This window comes from Corvus cornix, chromosome 17, assembly GCF_000738735.6.
Source record: "Corvus cornix cornix isolate S_Up_H32 chromosome 17, ASM73873v5, whole genome shotgun sequence".
Classification (NCBI taxonomy): Eukaryota; Metazoa; Chordata; class Aves; order Passeriformes; family Corvidae; genus Corvus; species Corvus cornix.
Window position 1 is genome coordinate 1961499 of NC_046346.1, and position 23113 is coordinate 1984611.

At 44.7% G+C, this 23113-nt stretch overlaps 1 protein-coding gene across 8 annotated transcripts in view; it reads right to left on the reverse strand.

Annotated features, from left to right (window-relative positions):
* LOC104688508 (DAB2 interacting protein) overlaps positions 1–23113 on the reverse strand; it is a 163888-nt gene that overhangs the window by 102191 nt on the left and 38584 nt on the right. For 4 of the 8 annotated variants that reach the window (XM_039561595.1, XM_039561596.1, XM_039561597.1 and 1 more), the window contains exon 2: positions 14168–14271. In XM_039561595.1, coding sequence (XP_039417529.1) covers positions 14168–14271 — 104 coding nt within the window. Of the gene's footprint in view, positions 1–14167; positions 14272–17595; positions 17945–23113 lie in introns of those variants that run through there. The other 4 variants (XM_039561591.1, XM_039561590.1, XM_039561593.1 and 1 more) reach the window with 3 other exon arrangements.

Here is a 23113-nt window from a genome sequence, read left to right on the forward strand (position 1 = left end):
AGTACAATCGCTCTAATCACAAGAGCTGACTGGAGTCATAATAAGACACAAAGAACGAAGACAAAAGAAAACAAAACAGATCCTTTTGAGGAATGGCTTAATCACAACCACAGCAACTTCAGCTAAAACAGGATGGCACAATTCAAAACAGCACAATTAAATCTGCTGTGATTTGGGCTCTTTTCTTACATGTTTGACAAACCCAAAATCCAACGCCATCATCTCACTGCAGACAGAGAAAGGGTGCGACTCTCATTTAAATTTTTCTTCCTTATCAAATTTCATTTTCTTCCTTATCAAATTTCATTTTCAATTACTCTAGAACCTGGAAATTATATTATATTATATTATATTATATTATATTATATTATATTATATTATTTGGATATTTTTGGTATTATAATACTTCTAAAGCATATGTGCAAACCCATCACCACCATATGCCTTTGAGATGCAGGAACTGTAGAATTCCACACACCCTGGGGCAACAAGAAAAAAACTAGAAAGAAGAGAGAAAAAGGGAGGGGGACAAAACTGAGCAGAGTGTTAATGACAGCAAAATCTGGAGCTCCTGTTTTATTAAACATAAAGTAATGATGCAAGTCTTGTGTCTGGAGCTGACTCCCACACCAATAATGTTCACTCGCAGTGAACCCACACGATAAAGTTATAAAGGTAAAAACTCGGCACCATGGAAACACAATAGAGATAAAACTTAAAAAATGATATATCAATAAATCAGGCTGGATGCATCACAAGCAGCTTTATTTGGAACAGTCCTGGCAGCTCTCTGTATTCTCTAAGCCAGGAAAACAGGGAGAGGGCTGGGCAGACCTGGGGCACTGGGAGGGCACTGGTCAGACAGGAGCACAGACACAACCCCAGCTGCTGCTCTCGTCCCAAACCCACACAGAACAGCCCCTACAAAGGCAGACCACAGGAACTACTGAACAGATGGGGTTATTCTTAAAGTTCTTCCACATCTTTTTGTCTTAGTTCAAGCAAATCTCAACTCCAGGGGACATGAGAGGACATCAGAAATTTTTTCACTACTCATAATAAGGAAACTGCTATAAATATTTGCTCTGAGTACAAACGTGTCATGCAGCCTTTCATCCCAGGTCTCCATGTGTTCTGCTCTGTCAGGGATAAGGTATAAAACTGGGAGTAAATCTTTTCTACCAGACCCATCCTTATTCTGCGCTTTAGAATTTTTTATTTTTGATATTAAACTTAATTTAATTCTGGAATTAGTTTGGGGTTTTTTTTTTTGCTCCTGCACAGCACGTGGAAATACCCTCTTACTGAGGCTCCACTGAATGGATAATTAATATTTGTATTTGTGAAACAAGTAGAGCTGTGCCAAAACTAAGTATCCTTTTATAGCCATTAATGTTCCAAACGTGAGTTTTCCCATTTCTACAATTACCAACGTTAGTCTTAGCTTTCAAAATAAAAGAGAAACCTTTTTGGGGGAGCATCTGATGCTGCTTGTTACTAGGTAAAGACATCTAAGTGCACATTTTTACCCTTCTCTCTGTACAACACGACTGCACTGAGCTACCCCAAGAATGCAGAGGCCAAAACAACACTGAGGGTGAGTTTAGGCACCATTTGTGTCCCTTGGAAGCCCAAGAACAGAAATAATCCCCCAAGTGGTCCCTGGCACTGAAGCAGGGCAGGAAGGGAATTTCTGTACAACACTGACCTTTATGGATCAAATATTTTTCATTTGTTCAGTGTTAGAGGCACAGGGCTGGAAGTGTCTGTAGCCCCTCAAACACTTCATATATCATTTATTTCTGTCAGCTCTTTTGATTTGAACTTTGGAGTTGTAAGTTGCTTTGCTATCCTGCAGCTCTGCTCCTGTCAGGTGTGATGAAGGGCTCTGTTCAGGTGACTGAGCACATGGCCCCTATGGAATTCCCTTCCCCAAAAAGTGCATTTCCAGAGTGCAGGAGGCCTGCACAGGGGCTGTTTTGAACTTGGGCACATGGGAGGCAAGAGAGCGGCAACCTTGAGACTGAACAACCCTCAAACTTATGAGAAACCTGCAGGAACCTTAGGAAATTACAGTTTTGGAAGTTTATCAACCAGCACCCCCAAATTTTGTTTACATGGCAAACCCCAGCTTGCTGTGATTGTGAAGATTTGCCCAGTGCAATCCCAGGGAAAGGGAAAAGGAGAGCAACAGTCTCCCAAAGTCTGCAGAGCAGGAGAGATGTGAACTTCAATGGAAAACCAAAAGAGTTTATTTATTCTCTCTGGACCTAGAAATGCCCCCACAGATTAACGTGTGTTCTCCTTCTGAACCTGTGACTTTGTTCAAGTGGGTGCAAAGTCCCTCAGTGTCTCTTTCTCCATTTAATTTGATGAATCTCAGGACTGTTCCCTGTCACCCTGTGAGCCCCTAGAGGCAGAAGCAGAGCAGAGAATCATGGAATTAAGGCTGGAAAAAACCTTTAATATCACCAAGTCCAGCTGCCAATCCAGCACCACCACCCTGTTCACCACTAAACCGTGTCCCCAGGTGCCACATCCACTTCCAGGGATGGTGACTCTACCACTGCCCTGGGCAGCCTGTTCCAACACTGGACAACCCTCTCCTTGAAGAAATCTTTCCTAATATCTCATCTAAACCTCCCCTGATGTCTCACTAAGAGCAAGGAACGACCACTTGCTCTGACTGATGCTACCCTAAAACATTCTTCTAAAGGGATAAGGAAAGCCCCTCTGAGGCAGAAGTGTCTTGGAATTAGGTTAATCCCAAAGGAATGACAAAATGGCTGCAAACCCATTGCATGGCCAGTGATAACTGGCAATAAAAACTCCAATCCTGCTGCTCCACACGCTGTGGTCAGACTCGTGCTCTGGCATCAGGAGTTAAAGGATAAACATGGAGATCCAGCACTTAGGATCATGAGAGGGGACGTCTGGGAGCCAGGCCATAAAGCAGCCCTGGAATGTGAGAAGCAGCTCGTGTTGTCAGTGCTGCTTAGCAACACTGCCCTGCCACGGCCAGAGATTAATCAGATCTGCAGTGTCATTGCAAACACTCAGCTGAGCCCATCTGAAAAATCAGATGAAGATGCACTGATGTCCCCCAGGTCACCCAGGGGACAGTGTGGGTCTGGCCAGGTCAGGAAAGCTGGAATTACGTCAAACGAGAGGCACTGAGGGTTAATTATGAATATGGCAAATCTCACCCATGTGAGTATCAGCAAAGCACAGAGAAGCAGCAGTAACAGAACACATTAACACACAACATCTCATCCCTTTCCCACCTCTGGCCAATAAAGGATTGCTGCTTGAGCTTGATTTTTGTAAAGATTTTACCTATCTTGTTGAAACTGCCTTGGTCACGGGGTCTTCTCCCACTGCCCTGGAGAAAGAATTCCATGCACTGACAGCTTTCAGCTCAGGACATTCTCCCTGATATTTTCAGCCAAATGCTTCTTTGCAGAATTTCACTCTGTTCCTTTCCTGTTCTTTTCTACCAGGGAAAGATCCCCTTCGCAGCCTTTGGTAGAGTAACAGAAACCTTGGGAAGTCTGGGTCAGTATTCTCCAATTAGCACTGATGACTTCCATGGAACATGGACAGGGGACAGGTGGGACATTAATAAAGGATGAAGGAATGCAAGTGTCAGGAAGAATCGAGAAGACAACCACACTTCAACAGTTGTCGTTATTCAGGGATCACCTGGTTCTTCCATTTGGATTCTTTTGTTCTCCTATTAAAACAAACCCACACTACTCTGGATTATTTGTTCCCAGCTCCGTAATTATCATACTGTCAACATTTCATATCCCAACAAGACAGATAAATCTTCCTTGGGAAGGTAGGAGAAGGGTAATTGAGCAATCAGGGATGAATGATGTGGAAACAGAGACAGGGGCAGAATGCAAGAAACCTTGAAGAGCAAACCCAGTGATTCACCCAAAGAGAGCAGGACTGGAGACAGCCTGACCCAGGGAAGCCAAGCAAGGGTGGCACCTGCAGGAGGATTTCAGTGGGATGGAGCAGTTTCCTCATTTAACAACAGTCACTCAACCCAGATGACAAACTGCTGTATCCAAAGCTCCAAAACATCCTGATCCAGGTCACTTGGGCTTTTGCCAAGGACTAAGGAGCCCAGGAGCTTTCAAGAGCTGCACTTTGGAACTGTTTCTGCGGGGCAGCACTTCAGCTCCAGTGGGTCACTGACCACCGGAGCTCAGTACAATTACACCAGATACAAAACCTGTCTAGGAATAGCTGGCATCAACCACTGTGCCCTTCTATTTCAGGAAAAAAATGTATTTTTTTCATATAAAGCAGATTAATTTAATTCTTTTGGAATCTCAGAAATGAGAATATGCCTTTTAAAAGCCAGTCCCCAGGCAGATCCATGCTTCAACAAGCTTACTGCCCAAGGAGGGAGAATCGAGGGCACGCTCGTGGAGGTGGGAGAGCAGGTAGGAAATGCTGTGAGAATGGAAGCTTTTGGCAGGTCACAGAGGGAGGAGGGTGAAGGCAGAGCTGTCCAAGTGATTTGCTGCACTGACTATCCACAGATAAGCTGCAAAGCCAGGATTACTTCTCAAGTGCTCATTCCTATGCCAGCCCTCCAACCACCCAAATACATTGCTCCTGCTAAAACAGGTATCAGAGCTCTCCAAGATGAGCAATAAACATACAGGGGAGAGGAGAAAACCATCTCCATAAATCTCCTTACATTACTGTTCTCTTTTAAAGTCCACCTTTGGATATGATGCAGAGTAAACTGGATCATGAGTGTGTTTTATCCCTGCTTTCCCTACTTTGATTTATGGTCTTGGAGCAGCACGTGGATGTCCTGCTGTGTCAGGCATCTCCCTGCTCAATTCCACCTGAAACCCCTGGAGAAGAGCAAATACTGGAAGAGAGAATCCCATTTTCCACAATACTGATGGCCAACTCTAAGTCTACAGGAAGGTACCAACACCAAGCTGCCTTATTTTCACTGACAAACCTTGTGTTCTTTTAGGAACACATTTCCTACAAAACCAGCTGCCAAGACAATAAATTTGGAAAAGCAGTTGGTAGATGATGTGTTTAGAGTAAAAAAATATTATTATCTTTTGAATGTAGGGATTCATTGTGTAATTTTGCAGTAAAAGTTACTCATTCAAATATGAAACTCATGTTCCAGGCAGATGCTCTTGGCTTCAAAGACTTTCCCCACATTTCTGCAGCTTAAATTGGAACATTTGTATTCAGCAATAATTACAGCTGCAATCAAACAAAAATGTTCACTTTTGTAAAGGTGTGGGGAATACCAACTGGATTCAGATGATACATCAGTCCTGCATTTCCCCTATCTACCTCCCTAGACAACTCACTTCCCAGACATTGTGCAAATACTGAAGATGAAGTTCATTTATCCTCATCTCAGAATTTATGAAAATAGCTATTTCGGTTTAATTCACCTCCTACTTACAGCTTCAGAAAAAGGGAGAAAAATTACAATGGAAGGATAAATATAACACACATATGACACTTCCAGGAGTACTAGCCTGGCTTTCATGATTTCTCCATCCTTCAGGACACACAGATCAGAGAGCTTTTTGATTAAGAAAGCTCAGAGAGAAATGAAAACCAAGGCAAGAGTACTCCCTGCTATTTTTCTCCACCTTTACTCCTTTCCTCTTCCTCCTCAGCTCGTACTTAGTGTCTGATTTTGGGCTGAGGTGCTGAGGAAGGTGATGTGAGGCAGCACAACTGACAATTCTGTTAAAACACTCACACTGAAAGATATAAACCAAAAAGAATATCCTTCAGGAACTGGAGGCAAAAATTAAGTTCACTGCTAGTTTATCCCTCAAAATAATAAGACAGACATTGCAAGTGACAGATCCTATTTTTGGGTCTTAGCAGTGATTATTTCTTGCCTAATTATTAGCAGTGGATTTACCATCTTTAAAGCAGAATTTTGTCACCCAGCAGGAAATTTCAATTCTATCAGGCAGATTTAAGTGTCATTCACTTATTCCTTAACTATTTTTGACTTGGTTGCTAATTATCAAGGAATACTTCATTCCCAGAGGGCCTGAGGGCAGGCCCAGCATGTGTCCCTCAGTCACAGCCAGTGCCACATCAGCTGGGACACTTCCTTGTTTCCCAGGAAGGGATGTGAAGGTCTCCTCCTTCACCCCCTAAGAACAGCAAAAAATTTTTTCCTCTTGTGTCTAAATGGCCTCTCTCCAGGGGCAACCTGTACCCATCGCCCCTCGCCTTTTCCATGGGACTCCTTGTAAAGTAAAAGTAACCTTGAGTTTACTCCAGTGAAGTAACCTTAATTATGTACTCCAACCAGGTCAGCCTGTCCCATCCTGGGAATGCCATGGAGATGACCTCGCAAGAGACAGGAATGAAGGGAGGGGACAAGGGCAGGGACAGGGACAGGTTATGCTGCTCAGGGTGAACTCATGCTGCAAAGCCGTGCAGGGAACTACGGAGCCATTCAGGAAATAAAGACATGACTAGTTCTGGAGCTAATTTCCTTGGTGCTTTGAAAAATGTTGCAGGGAAGATATGATCCACTGTAATTATGAAGGAAGATAAAGACAAGAAAGTTCCTGGCACAGTGCCAGGCCTGGGAACACCTGAACACCTCAGGAAAAGCAGCAGAGCTTCCCCAGCTCTCTCTCAAATTATCCTTGATGCCTGAGCCATGAATATCACTGGGAAAAAGAGTGTGGGGAGGACAAACACAGCCTATTGCTTATCAGAGTGCAGTGCTGAGGAAAAGTGACAGCATGGAGGAGAAAGGGAATCTTGTTTCCATGGCAACCAAAGTTTGAAAAAAGTATATAGAAATCAATGTCATCTTCCCATGCGTGCTCCACCCAGAGCCGCGGAATCAAAGGTCTTTCCTGCAGTATCCTGAGTCCATGCAGTCACCAGGAGACCATGGAATCAGACCTGCTGTTCCAAGCAGCTGCACTTGCTTTGGAACAACAGTGTCACCACCTGGAGAAACAGCCTCACATGAGGCAGCACCAGGCTGGGATTTGGAGGGGAAGAAGAAACCTCCAAAACAACTTCCAAATGATCCAGCTCAACAGGAAGGGCCATAAGCTCCTCCACGTGTGTTAAAGCTCAGCCACTTTCACGGGGTGAACAACACAGACAAGATCACTTCCAGCTGGGATGGGGCATTTCTCACATGATTTCCTGTCACAGCACCCTCATTATTATCAAAGTACACAGGTGCCACGTGAACCATCCACAATGAAAGATCAAGAAATTATGTCTCAAAATAAGTTCTGGCAATTAAGGAGAAGTGTTTAGTCTAAACTAAAGACAAAATCTGTCTCAGAAACAAAACTTGTAGAAATGTATTGAAAACTATTCACAGTGAACTGTGGCAACGACAGACACTTCTATTAATTCCAGTGCAATGAATTCAGTATTTAAGTAAATACTCAATATCCCTGAGCTAAAGCAGTACAAATCCCAAATGGAAGAAGTTCAGAGATGAAGGTCCTGATGCAATGGGCACTCATGTTCCACTGAAGGTCTCCAGGAGATTCAGATAATACCTTCCGCTCTTTGACTTGTTTTCTGAAAGCACAATGTCAGTGCTGCTGGAAGAGGGAGAATGGAATGTGTTTATTATCCTACCTTTCATATCTGCAGGACAATTCTTTATCTGTGACCCAGAAATAAATTAAAGGGACACTGTCATGTTGCATATTCCAATGGCCCTCTCTTCTCTGTGCTACCAGCAATCAGAGAGTTTTCAGTGCCCAGAGGTTTAAACAAATTGAACCTTTTGTTTGTTTACTTTGTGCCTTTCATTCACTCCACAGAAATGAAACCAGTCAGGTCCATTTGCCTCCCTACAGCCTATCAATTAGTCCTGGCTGTTTGCACTTGGGCTTCGTGGGAAGAGACTGAAACACTATCAGATTTTTTTCTTGTAGTAGCTTTGAAATGAACATTTCTGTTCAAATCATCCTTTGGAGACAGAAGTCTCTAAAGAACGGATATGGATCCAAGTATGTTGCTGAAAAATCCAGGGAGAATCTGAGATTGTTTCTCGGTGGGGGGAATTCAAACAAAAATACACCAGAGCACCTGAGTGTATATTGAATTGTTAAATTACCACCAAAAAGAATGCTAAATTAACATGTTTCAGAGAGTAAAGGCCAGTCATCTGGCCAGTTTAAACCACTTTCACTATTTTAAATGATGCTTTGAGTTGGTTTTGTTCCTTATGAGATGCCCAGCACTACTACACAGCCCCAACTGTTTCATACAGATTTTGAATGATGAGGAAAGTGGTATAATCTTCCCAGGCCTTAGTTTCCCATTTATTTTCAGGCATTATGGTAAATTGCAACCCCACAGTGCCTGCAAGCCTGAATTCATTCAGATTGGCAGAACACTTTAACAGCTCCAGATGAAAGGTGCTACAGAAGTGCCAAGTACTATCACTGTAATTATCATTCAATATACACTGATCAAAAGAATGAAATGTGAATTAGCATTTCCTATTAGCCCTACTTACTGCCTAAATGTTAAATATTCCTCCCATGGGCTCTCTCCACGAAAACACACAGGAGCTGTTGGTATTTCTCATCTGGCTACAACACTGCTTCCCCAGGAGTGGAGGAATGGAGGGATCTGAGAAGAGTCATGAAATCAAGAGAACACCACAGGTTTATCCCACAAAAACTTGCTCAGTCTTTCTGGAGAGAGGGAGTTTGGAGCTGCTTTCTCATTCTCACTCCTTCCCTTCTCCTTCCTGGCACAAGGAATCTATCCCAGTCCCAAGGATTTTCTGCTGTTCACCTCCCTAGGACCCTGAGCCCTGCTCTGAGTCATGGGTTTCACACAACCCAGAGGGATCGGTTCAGTGTCCTCAAAGGCTGAGAAAGTGTAAACATCTGGAGTAGCTGAACAAAATCAATGGAATTGTGCCAATTCAGACCCTCTGCAGAGCCAGGCAACTTCCTGAAACATTTGTTTTCCTCTTCCCACCTGAGAGCCACACAGTATTTGACTTTATCTTCCCCAGAAGCACAAGCCTCCCCGTTTATCCACTGCCCAAGCTTCTCCCAGGAAGCAACAAGGTGAGTTCCTGCCCTAATCTAGAACACATTTCAGTGGTGTTGGGGCACAGAAATTCAGTGATTTGTGGCATTTCCCTCTCGGTTGAAGCTGCAGATTAAACCAGAGGCTCTGCCTGGGCACTGTGAGGATCCTCACAAAGCATCCTTGAGATGTAGCAGCAGATGACCAGGTCATGTCCCATCCCCTCCTCATGGCCACACACCAGAGCCAGCCCTGCCCCTGCCCTGTGGAACTTCTGCTGTCCAACCACCTCAGTGTGACAGCAATCAAAAGCAGGCCAGAACCCCACAAAAACTACAACAGGATCACTAATACTTCTATAGAAAAGTGGCCTCAGTGTGTGAATTAAGCTGTTGATGAGCCCTTATGCTCTTCTTTTCTCTAAAACTGTCCTTCAGACAGCTGCAGGCTCTGAAAAAGAGACCTCCCTGGAACATACTCAGTTCAAAAAGGGAAAAAATCCATACCCTGCCTTGCTGAGTCCTTTTCAGTGAAGCAGGTCATAGCACCATGTCTTTTATCCTGTCATTCCTGTCTCCTGCTTGATGCACATCATAAATCCACAGTGGTTTGGACTGCAGCTCTGTGCTGAAATCTGACAGTCCCTCCTATCTCTGACCATGCTGCCTTCCAGTACTCCACAACTGGAAAATCCAGGTTTACTTAAAAAAAAAAAAAAAAATTCAAGATACAAGGTCAGACTCAAAGAATTAAACATATCTTTACAGTCAGGTTCACTTTCCAATCCCCACACTAGGGAGCATTGAGAAGGGAAAAAGATTCCCTTTTTCAAAATGAAATTCATCCTTCATACCTTAACTAGAATTTGTCTCATGTCTCATAAAGGACAAGCAAAATTTAAAGATTAAAAATACCCACAGATTTATGTTAATAAGATGACTTAGAAAAATAAGGCAGAGGACTCTAACTTAAATAACAAGCAATTAGGAATTTGACAACACAAGGTGCTGGCAGAGAAAGTAAGAAAAGCCAACGCATGTCTGCCCTGGGAACAAGGACTTGGGAGTCCAGGAACCCACTTATTCATTTTCACATTACTGCATCAATTTGGAGAATATTTAATTCTCTTGAAACTGAGGAGGATTTCAGAGAGGTAATTAGGAATAGCTTAGCTAGTGGTTAACACCAGGATTGGGAATAAGAAATGAAGAAATTCGGCTCAGAACATATTTTTGGGCTTTGGAGCATGATCAAATTTAAGTTAGTTAAGTTTTCCCTCCCTTGGTTTTCCCAGCTGGAAAATGAGGGTGGTAAGAACGAACCACCTTTGTGGAGAGCTTGGAAATCCATCCACAAAAGATGCTTGAGGTACAAAGTCTGGGTGCTGGGGTACCTGACGAACCCCTCTGATGGCCAGGTGAGCCCTCCTGATTTCTGCCAAGCAGTACCAGGGAGACTGGAAATAACTGCAAAGACTCCAAATGACCTCATTTTTCTTCCAATCCCTAAAATGCTCACAACCCCAAAGCTTCCAAGCATGTCCTGTTGCAGAAGTGGTGACTGAACCGACAGATACATTCTCCAAGTAATTTCCATATTTCTTGCTGCCACCAACACTGGTTACCCAAAGTCACTTGCAGCTGACAGTTTAATGATAATGGCTTTATGTTTATATAGCATCCGTGATAATAATGTTCCTATTCTCCTTAAATTCAATCCCTGTAAAAGGGGCACTTTAATGTATGCAGCCACAGACCAAAATGATAGTAATTTTCCCTCTGAGCTGCAATGGTTTAGTAAACAATTACATTTCAATTAAAGAGGGGTGATCATGCCGAGGGAAGTGCCATTCCACTCTCCACATAATACAGGAACATAAATTCTCCAAAGTCAAGTCATTATAATATAATTTACATGACTGCTTTCAAACAAAAAAAAAAATCAAATGGAAAATAGAGTGTATTATGCACAGGCAAAAACTTGGGAAAAAAATCCCTCTATATCTTGTCCACAGCAGCTTGAACCGGGATCCCATTATTTAGGATTATGTTCAGTGAAGAGGAATGGCAGAAGGGCTCTTCACTTTCATCTCTCCAGGAGTTTCCATTTACTGCCATTAGTATTTAATACTTCATTTATCAAGGATTAAAACCAGGATAGATGGAGGAATGCCATAGGAGTAGCTTATGATGGATCACTGCAAATTCAGCTGTGTACTGAGCCCAAACAGGCAGGAAAACTGCAGGAAAACAAGTTCACATTACAAGAAGAAAAACTGTGTTTTGGTGTGGTTTTTGGGGATTTTCGGAGTCAATGTGGCTTCAACCAGAAGAAGCACTGAAGTGTTTTTGGTGCTCCTGGAAAGCAAATGATTAATGCTAGAACTGAGGATTAAAGATCTGGAGAAAGAAATCCTAAATTCTGTCTAGTAAAAGACAGAATACAGATGCTTCCTCAAGTTTTTTGGCAATTTGGACTTTGCTTGGCCTGGGATATTTTCCTAGAAAACGAAGTAAATCGGGCTCTAACAGAAGGTGTCAATAGATGGCAGTGCTTGATGGGATGGGAGCGAGTCCTCCCCAGTGAGCCTCAGCAAATCCTCCCCTGCACCACTTCCCTGCAACGTGGGCACAGTGAAGGATTTAATTAGCACTCAGCAGACTTTCCCAGCTTCTGGTCCCCGAGTTTGATAAAATACCCCACAAATGTCAGGCTTAACCCATCTCACACCTCAAACTATTGGGATTCAATGCAGAGAGGCAAAATGCTTCTCTGGATTCTCCTAAAAGCAAGGCTTTAACCATGGCCATGGAGAAGGGACACGTTGGTGTCTCCAGCTCTGCAGCATCACCAGCTGCTGTCAGTTGTCCACTGGAAGTGGAGACTAAAATCTGAACACTTGGTTCTGAGAGCAGGCTCACAACAGGGACCTCAGCTCAGTGACCACTTGGGTTGGAGCCTCGAATTTCCCATTCTGCATCAGCTCATACAGAGCTCTGAGAGCATGGAAGTGAAGGGAGGGATTTACACAGAAAATAATTATTATACAGCATGAGATAACCAGGACTAGGGAAGATTTTTCCGAGTTTAAGAAGCTTCATTAAAATTTTCTTTTAGGAGAAGGAGTAAGAACAGCTAGTCACATGTTAAGATACAGAAATCTTAAGACTTGATTTTCAAGGTTATGTTCTATAATTCAAAAACTACCAGGAGCTCTTGTTTTCAAAAACCACAATGCCCAATTAACTGTAACCTTCCCATATAGCAAACTGCTGTATGGGAAGGGAGCTCCCAAGGGAAGTTCCCAAATTTCCACCCTAGTTTGCTCTAGTTTTGAAATGAAAGAAAGCAACTGGGAGTGTAACACTGCCAAAATAGCTGAATCCAATGGCTCCTGAGCTTCCCAGGCCCTTGGAGACTCAACAGCAGAAGGATGGAGATGTCAGGGAAGAACAATCAGCTGTAAAATATGAAAAGCTTACAATTTCCAAACCTACAACAGCAGGCTCAAAAGTAATAATCCCATTACCACTAAACTAAGGCACTAATTACTATTCCCAGTGGCTGGAGTGGACTGACTGCTAATGTTCCTCTGGTTAATGAAGGAAGGTGAGGGAGAATATATTTCTAAAGTCAGACATCTGCTGAAGGCTGGGCAGCCGCACCAACTGTACCTAATGAAGCCATTCATATTAATGCAGTGACACTCGGAGGGGGAGCAGGGGAGAAATCAGATGAGGGTGGATTTTAACTCAGAGAAGACAAATGTCATGCATTACCCGTGTGCTGGCTGCCTTTATTTAATCCACACTGAGTAACAGAGCTGCTCAAAGCAAGGAACTGAATCCCACGTCAGCTGTTCCACCACCAAGGGCTGACCTGCTCAAAGCTGGAATAGCTTCTCTAAAAACCCCAAAAAGCAGGATATATGCCACTGGAAAGGAATAAACAGCTTTTTATTTTCATTGACTACAAGGACACTAAGAAAAATATTCCCAAATCCTCTGTCTTGTGAGGAATCCAGATTTTCCCATCATGTTTTGCCTTTGTCACCAACAAGCAGTAGTTGTTTAAGGTTCAAGGATACTCATTCACTGAGATCTATAGGTTCTGATGGCTGGAAGAACAATTTACAGAACTAAAATAAACTCCTTGTACAAACTGCTAATCATGACTCATTCACCAGTGCAAATGTTCTCAGGTGAACTGGGTGTGCTCAGATTGTTTTTTTCAGATTGCACCATTGTCTTTCCTTTGAAATTCTGGTTCTGCCTCCCTGGGTTTGGTAAGCAACAGCTGAGTCTGTAAAGAAGGTGTGGCCTGCAGAGCAAACCTGCTCCAAGACCATTTGTGTCTTCTCTGAATAAAAATACCTGTGTGCAATGAGAGCCAGCCCAGACACCTGATGGAGGAGTGCAGGGAGTGGGGAGGGGAGTCTGTGCTCAGGCTCCTCACACTGCGCTGACCCTGGGCAGTGACAGAGCCAGGGCTCAGCACCAACAGATCCCATTCTTGGGGTCCCTGTTCCCATTTGTAAATGGACATTGCAATGCCCTTCCCATGGAGCACCAAGACCACTGTTAGTCATGTTAGTGAACAACCAGTGACATCTCAAAGCAAAGGGATTGAAGTCATGGAAAAAGCGGATGGATCCTCCAGGCTCCTGCTGGGACAGGATCCCAGGCTCTGGGCAATCCCAGCTTGGCAGGTGTCCCGTGAGTTAATGACAGGTTCCTCTAGAGGAGGTTTTCTCTCTGTAGGAGTATGAGCACACACTGTACAGCTGCAGACAGGTAAACGCACCCAGGAATACACTGCACCAGGACTCACCAAGGAAACCTCTCCAGGAAAGTCTCCCGAGTGAACGACTTACCCGAACTGCTCCAGACTCCACTCAAACCCTACTGCTCTACCAGGATACATTTGACAGCTGCTTGTTGCTAACAGTATCTAACACCACCCCATTTCCCCACAAACAAGTAACCAACCCAGTTTCACACGCAGCACTTCTCCTCTCAGGGTGAGCGAGTTCCTCTCCCCTCTGGCAGCCCCCCAGGCCACTCATTAGGATCCCAGAGCACTCCCGAAGAGGGGAGACACTGACCGTGACCCGGAAGGGCGTGGTGGCCGCAGGCTCCATGGTGGGGTTCTTCTCTGAGATGCCGCTGGGCATGCTGCGCCTCTGCCCGCACCGCTCCGGGGGGGACTCTGCGGGGCACAGAAAACAAGGCACAGTTACAAACAGGGACACAGGGACAGCCCAGAACGCCAGCAGGCCGTGCAAAACGCCGCGTCTCCTTCGAGATGTCCTCGCAAATGAGCCAGCGTGACGACCCCACGGCTTCTGCTCGCATTTCCCCGAGCTGCCTGGAACAACATTCCATCAGCAAGACTTTCACCTTCAACAATTAGCATTTTTCATACAACTGTAAGCTTCAGATAATGCCTGACAGGTTGGCATTATCATTATTTCCAGTCTGCAGATGAGTAAACAGAAACTGTATTGAGATGAGTGAGAATTATATGCAAAGTACAGATCCGTGCACTCGTGGATTTGATCCTCTTCGGGGGAAACTGCTAATGGGGTTGGAGGCACGGGATGCTTTAGTTACCTCTCTAATGCCTTTAGCAATTTGTTTTGGAACCAGGAAAAAATCATTAAATCCTGCTTTTGCTAAAGTATAAAATGAGGATAGGAATACTTACCTCCTTCCCTGTCGGTGAGAAAGGAAGGGGGCCAAAAAGGCAAAATTAACAAATATGCCGAACACTGTCAGGAGATTCAGAAAGATGTTAGGACAGGTCAGCTACAGCATTGTAAGGTGGTGTTCCCTCAGTTTACAAACCCTCTTTGAAAGCACCATGGAACTCAGAAAAATAGATTTATTTCCAAGCTGCCATTCAATGATGCTCAGACCTTGTAACAAGCTTCCCTTCCCAAAACCATTCCAGAGTCCTCCTTAGCCAAGCATTTCCATGGAGGTTGTTTCCCCAGCAAGGTTCTGCCCTTGCCAAAGCCTGCCATCACCCGAGATCTGTACGAAACAACACCAGCAATTCCAGCCAACAATTGCTGGGATGTATCTTAAACTATTCCAAAGGAACAGATTGAGATTCCAGCCATGGACTGGGTGAGGTGACGGCTCAGTGACACCTTCCTTGGTTGCCACGTAACCTGTGTGAAACTCAGCCAGCCCAAATCAGCCGTTCACTGGCTTCCCAGCTTTCAGCCGAGCCTTCAAATGTCTGGGGCACTTTCTCTCCAGAAAGCTGCACTTTGAATCTCAAGCAGTAAAATCCTTTGGTGTCATCTCCTCTCACAAGATTCAGGCTCCCACCCCATTCCTTTGAGCCTTCTTTTGTTTTTGGACTGTCATAAAGAAACTACTTGATTACAGCATTTTGAAAGTGAGCTCGAGATGACAACCGAAGAAGCTGCTTTGCATTTTCTTAATGACCGGAAAAATCAACATTGTTTAAAGCATTTCTCACACACCTGGCTGGAAAACAGGAACGATGGGATTACATGAAAGGCAGCTACAAGAAATTGCTTTCCCCAGGTGCTCCCCAGCCCCAAACACTGCTCAGCACCGAGGGAAAGCACCTGTATGGGGGTAAAAGCCCCCCGATTTAGCTTCTCACTTCATCATTAAAATATACCCCAAGCAGAGCCAGCAAACACATCAGTTTGATCCAGACCAAACAGAGAGCTGGCTTAGGACCTAAATCCTGCTATAATTATTAAACTTAAGGATCATAAAATGTTCGGAGTCAAATCTCCATTTTAGCTTCGTTTAAGCACTGTGGGTTTCACTGCAGGAGAGAAAAAACCCTCTGTAAGAAACCAGAAATAACCAGAAGGAGGGTTGGGTGTGGGTGTTGGGGGGGATGTGGGGGGAGCTGTTTGTTTTAAAGGTTAATAAAAATAGCTTACAGGTAAATTAGTAACTCCAGGAATGTACAGCAGAACAGCTTTACATGGTGAGCAGTATGAATATATAAAGGTTTAAGTGCCCTTTTTACTTCTTCAGGGCTGGAGGCACCATCTCAGGCCAGGTCACTCTGCCCAGGGCCTGGCATCAGCCATGCTGCCACAGCAAGCCCAGGGCCATGGAAAAGGGCACTGTAAGCCAATAATAAAAACTCTCCACAGCCATGAGAGGCTGAGAAAGAAATGTTTTAATTTGCAGCAGAAGATATTTCAGTTATGCACTGGAAACGGTCCCTTCCTGCCATGGACAGTTACACACTGGAATTGATGGTCCAGAGAGGGAGAGCTCTCCCTGCCCAGTGAGGTTCAGGGGCAATGAGCTTCCTTCCCTCCCCTCTCCTGGGGCAGATGGATACCAGACACCTCCTGAAATCTTTTCCAGCTCTATTTTCTGTGATTTCTGACAAATTTGCCCACTTGTGCAAAAAATATGCAAGCTACAAGAGATCAGATTCAGTGTCTGATTTCAGCATTTTCTTCCCAACCTCTCCTGAACTTCCATCTCTGTCTGGACAGACTCAGTGGCAGTTCTGTGTCACCTCTCAACAGCACAGAGGGCTCAAGGCTCACCCACGTTATACAAGACAGGAGAGAGAGAAGAAAACAACAAGGCTTCCTGCTTTTCCAAATATTTACAGAAGGCTGCAATGTTTTGGGTTTCCCCCTGTATGGAGTAAGATCTTTAAAGAGAAACCTCCTTGAAATTACCCTGAAAGCTCTCCCAGGTTATCTCACACAGCTGGGCCAACACATTGTTGGCTGTGGAAGGCACCAGGAGGTTTTTAAGTTGAACATATCCCACTGCCAAGAGGACACACAGCACTGCGAACACTGCACATTAATTCAGGACTTCAGGTTTATGAGTATTTCTGAAACTGTTTCTGTACAGTAATAAACACATTTGGTTTGTTAACTAATTCAAGGCACTGGCACTGACAGAATAATTAATCCTCCATCCACTCTTCCATGCCTGTTTTTCATGCTGCGGAATCGTTACGGAGCAGCACAGCAATCCCCCCAAGGCTCCAGGGCAGCAGCAGAACAGGCTGTGAGCAGCTCCTGGCACCCAAACTCTTGTTTAACCCACCCAACATCACTGCCTCCTTTGATTCAGCTTCTCATACGTTGCTCCAAGCAGGTTGTGATGTGTAGCAAACACACAAACAACTACTAATACTGTTTACTTTTCACTTAGCAAGTGAGGTGCTCCTACATTTGCATTACCTGCTCCTGTGGATCCCAACTACTCGAAGAGATCATCAGGATTATGCTCTCATTGTGGAGAATAAAATACATTAACCTTTGTTTGTTCATCTCTCTTCACGGTCCCCCCACCTCACACAATTCCAGGGATCAGCCAGTGGAAGAGACAGCACGAACAAAAGCAAAGAGAGGCAGCTGGAAGGAGTAACAACAAGCAGGCACTTGCCAGCAAGTTGATTTCCCGATAAGAACCTGCTCCAGCTCCAAACAAGAAAGGGAGGTCCAACGTGAGTGCTGGGAGAGAAGTGAGAGAGGAGAAATCATCTCCCTGAACTCACCACAACGAAGCCGTGCTGGTGAGCAGCGCACATGCCATGGCACTCGGAAGGAGCCGGGAATGAGAGGAGAGGTGATGACTTCATCAGAGGCAGCAAGAAAGAGAAGTATGACTGGAATGCCAGAGCAGGCAGCAGCACCGGGAGATACGGCAGGAGGGCAGGTTCCTGCTCCCACCGCCGGGACGTGCCTATGGAAAGGAGACTCTGGAGCACAATAAAACTTCACCGGATCGTCTGGAGGTGTTGCAGAAAACTCTGAGTTCTCCAGAACCAAGGGCTGGTGGGAGCAGCTCCAGGCCGCAGGGAGCCCTGGACAGGTCAGGCTGCTCCCGAGCTCGGCACTGAGCCGCCAGCGGGGCTGAGCTCCTCCCTGTCCTGCCCCACCGGGCACTGCCCGACATCGCCGGTGCCCCAGCGCCTGCCAGGGTGGAGTTTCTGTGAAACCAGAGGGAACAGGAATTACCGGTCTCCTGCTCATACAATTATAGGCCGTGAATTAATTTTATTGCTTAATGAATTCAGGTGTTATTCCTCTAATTTCTGCATTATCTAATAAGTCCTTATTACAAACCCAAGAGAGGAGAGGAGGACGCACGGTGACAGTGATTTAACATGGCTCACGGTAGCATTTATGAATTAAGAACAATCCCTGGAGGACAGGTATCTGTAGTGTCTGTGTGATTCCAGACACTCAGGAGAGGCTGCAGAAAAATCTACATTTCAGACAGCTCTGGGTGGCCACAGGAGCCCAGGAGAAAAGATGCATTTTTAGTCTGAATCCAAATGGGGATTTCGGAGGGAATAGAGGCACTTTTAAAAACTGGAATAGACAATGACAGAAAATAATAAACACTGAGCTGAGCCAACTTTCCCCTTCACAAGGCGTGAAGAACTTCAAGTGGGAAGCAGAGATGCCAAAATGTCTGATTTCCAATGACAAAGAAGCTGTGAGAGGTTCTAAAAGCCCTTCCTGCTGCCATGAGCTGGCCCAGGAACACAGCTGAAGGGCCACCTTCATGGTTCGGTTACCTGCAGAAGTATTTATTGGAATATGTCACCCAGAGCCCTGCTGATCCACAGTGAATTCCAGTGGATCCCTTACAGCAATACTATAACCATACAAAATTAATTAAAAGCCAAACCTTTATTAGGCAATAAAATAGACTTCTAAATGAAAATGGTCATGAAGCAGAAGTTTAGGGCAGGTACTGATGCCCTTCGAACAAGTAAACTCCTCTGAAAGCAAAGCTAATGAACACAGAGAGGGTGTTCTCCAGGCTAGGGGAACTTGTGTCACCCCCACTTCTTATGTTAGAATATCATTATTTCTTTTTTGCATCTTAGACTCTCTGGTTTAAACATTCACAAACTTCCATAAAGCCCAGCAATCCCCCTGGCTGTACCCACAACTCTTCCACATCAGAACCACTGATATACTCCCCACACATTTCATGCTCCAAGCAGAAATAGTTTCACATTTTCTCATGCTCTCATGACCTTTCCAGACAATTAAGGACACTGTTTACAGAACTACAGCAAGTAAAAAACCCTCTCCCTTATCTAACTGTTTACACACAGAACAAAAAAATAAATTGGGATCATTACTTGCCTTCTGGGCTACACTCTGGCACAAAATACTTCGAATTTAAACAACTGAGTCTATGCCTATAGTTAATGCTCCCCACAGTGACTACACCAAACTGATCCAGCTTCTTACCAGTACCTTTGTTTTCTCCACAGGTGACTTCAGTGTTACAAAAGCACCATGTTCAGTGTGTCTCTGACTCAACTGTGCTGCAGCCTAAAAGCAGCAAAAGGCACCTGAAGCACCACTTAGAGCCACACAATTCTCTGCAGCTCCAAGAGCGGTGGCTGGGACAGTTGTGTGAACTGAAGAGCTTTATTAGAAGTGGCTGGAATACAGAAAACAAATCCCAGAAAACATCGGAGCACACTGGTTCCCTCAGCTAAAGTCTATTACCATCTTCTCTCAAAGTGGGACCAAGAACTCCTGAAAGAAGAGCTTTTTCTTTGTTAAATATTGATTTGGAGTGACACTGACCTTTGCCACGGCATCCTGTACACTTTAATGGATCTCCCCTCATCTCTTTGTCAGGTTCCTGGATATCATGGATTTAATATTCCTCATCCTGCTCCTGAGCCAGTGCTATTAATGGCTCTTGTATCTAGTACTGAAAAAAGCTCTGCTATTTTTCTGAGTACTTGATATGCATCTATTCCTCTATTTTCTCTATTACCCAGTAAGAGAACTCTTTTCCCAGCAGCTGCCACGGTGCTTTTTGATGTGTACAAGCAGCAAAGACTCTTCCCCTGCCTTTCTGCGGGCTCTGGCTGCCTGCTGCCACAGCTCCTTCTCTCCTGGAAAGCTCAGGTGGGATTTCCATCCCACAAAACCCGGGATAAGGTGCTCTGCCCTCTCCAGCAGCAGGATGCATGTGACAGCCGCAATGCCAGTGCCTCACTAGATGGAGCTGGAGGCCCTCGGCTGGCCAAGCGCTCCCAGCCCCGACCCAGCTGCAGCGCTGGGAATTCTCCAGGTGTGGTTTGGCTGCTGGGTCAGTTGATGGTCAGTGGAGTTAAGAGCGTTTTCCCCACTCTTTCCCCGCTGTGGAGCCATCCCAGCACAGCCGGGCACTCAGCTCCCCTCTGCCCGCTGACAGACACCCAGGGCAAGTCCTTCCCCCCAGAAATCCAGAGGGAACACATCCTTCACCTGAGGAGACAGATAAAATGTATTTGTCAAGGAAACATTCCCCTGTAAGGGCAAAAGGGGAAGATGAGAATATCACTAATGGGAAAGGAAAGCTGAGGTAATTCTCACTGTAAGGAGTCTGAAAATACACACAGCAACTTCTGAGTGCTACAAACCTGGAGACCAGATCAGATCCATGTGCACAAGGCACAGCTGCAGGTCCCCAGACCTGGTGCCAGGGAGAGAGTATAACACATCCATCAAATGACCCTCCCTTTCTAAAGATAAACAGCAAATCATGCTGATTGAGCAGCCTGTAGTACAAACTCCATTTTACTGTCTGGTATTTTTTAACTAGATATGTGTATATATTTTGTATTTTTATTCTTTTTCTTAGTCTCTGAAATAAAATATGTATGGTATTTATCTTTCTCTGGTATGATATCCACAGAACAAATTCCTCCTCTGCTAACGGCACATCCTTAGGAGCCTTTTTTCCAGGGTGAAATTGAAATCAAGCTCAGACTTAAAAAATACATCAGAAAAAGCTGAAATTCTATCCTGGTTGGAGGCCAGATCCTGGTGACTGCCAATACCCTGGTTATGGTGGAAAAGATGATAAAGTGAAGTGGAACATCAGCTTCCTCCCATGTGATGATAAAGACAAGCAACACGGAGTGTGGAGAACAAGGAGTCAGCTCTGGGGAGATTTAAATTAGGCTCATCCATCATGCTGAACCTTCCTGCAAAGATTCTGCTCTGTCACCACACGCTTTCTTGCAGCACTTTATCCACAGAGGCAATCTGAGGGCAAGGAGGAACTTCCATACTCTGCAATTCCCATCTCTGTCAGCTGGAGGTGTCACCCGGACACAGCACCCAGGACAGAGCTGGGTCTGTCCCCCGTCAGTGAGGGTTGGTTTGGGGCTTTCCTCCAGAACTGACCTGGACAGCTGAGCTGCCGAGCAGGCCAGAACAGCTCACTCACATGAAACACCCTGAGGATAAATGAAAACTTCACACACTGTAATTCCCAGGCCATTTCTCCAGCCGTGCATGGTGGCTGCTGGAACAGGTCTGTACTGGTAAAATGCAAATTAAATAAATAAATACTTAATTTATAAGCATGATTCATCAGAGGTTTCATCTTCTACAGCAAAGAAACAGATGTTCTATTGATGACACTTCATTAGAGAGATAAATGGGGTCACACACGTATCTCTGTTCACATCCATCTGCATAATAGACCAAACATTAAGATTTGAATTTCACATGGTGCATGTGGCTCTTAGAGCAGCCTCAGAGAGTCTCAACGCCCAGAGCCAACTCACCCACCTCAGACTGCCTTAACAGCCAAGGAACTCCAACTCTGCTCAGGAAAGCAGAAGGTTGGGATTTAACCGTGGCTATTTAGGAGACAGTTTCATTGGAAACACAAAAGAATACTGGATTTTAAGTCACTGGATGGCAGTGATTTTTGATAGGTATCCACCATAATACAGTATCTGACATGAAGAAGCAACTCAAAGCAGCAGTGACAGCAAACTCTGGAACCACTGTTCTTCCTCCAGGTCCACTTAGGGAGGGTTAGGATTGGGGATAGGTTCAGGGATAGCTGAGAGGGCTTTTCTGATTTTCCAGATGTTTATGCAGGAGGCCTCAGAGTTCCCCAGCTAACAGAAACAAGTCTCCTTCACTTTAATACGCAATAATAGAAGATAATGCTTACAAACTGAGTGCTATTTTTCCCCCAGATGTTGTGGCTTTGCCATGTGTGGATCTGAGTGCGTGCACAGGCAGCTGTGTCAGGTACATCAGCTCTGCACACCTGGGCAATGCACCCCTGTGCCCTAAATCCAGCTGAGAATCCATCCCTGCTCGCTGCTGTTCCCCATCCATCTCTCCTCTGGCTGCTCAGACTCTCTTAGCAATTGTTTCACTATTAGAAATTGTGGAATATAAATCCTAATTTATTGTGACTGATCCTTTTATTTCCTCTGGGGGTGGGTGGGTTTTTCTGCTCCTCTCCCACAAACCTGCTCTGCAAACACTCGCAGGTGGCAGCTGCACACACTCACTCTGCAGTTTTCAAGCAAACACCATCAGTGCCAAGGAAAGACAAGAAACATTAAAAACCAGTCATGTTTTCACTTCCCAACCTATTTTTGAAATAGGAGGGAGCAGGAGGATGTTCTTACCTACACCAACACTGACATTTGCATTTTCCATCCTAAAAAATATGCCAGAACCATGTTGGAATTCCTCCCTCCACTACTGCCCTGCAGTCACTCTGAGGAGCAAATGGGCACTTGAACAGCAACACTGCAACCCTGCAGAACAATTCAGCAATTTAGTGACCAACATTCACCCTTCTGGGGAGGTTAATGCACCCCATTCCACCCTCTGAAATTTTATTTTGGTGTTCACCCAAATTTCTGCTGATCCTAGAAGCAAAGTTATGTAAATGAACACCAAATGTTCTCACTTCAAACACACCAGCCCCATCAAAATGTGTTCTTGTCTAAGGGTATAAAGGTAATAATTGGTAACCTTTGACTGCTAAAAATGTAAAGGGAAAATATCTTTCATTTAAAACTTGCTCGTTTGGTTACCATGGACACTGCTTAATCATGAAGGATGACTATTACTTGTTCCTATAGAAACCAAGGAGCTTAAGAAGCATCCTGTAATTTAACTCCAGATGCCAAATTTTACACCAGTCCACCTATTACCACATTTGGGTACTTCAGAACAAGCCCAGCCTTGATCTCCGACTCTAAAAGAAATTCAGTGATGCAGAAATGC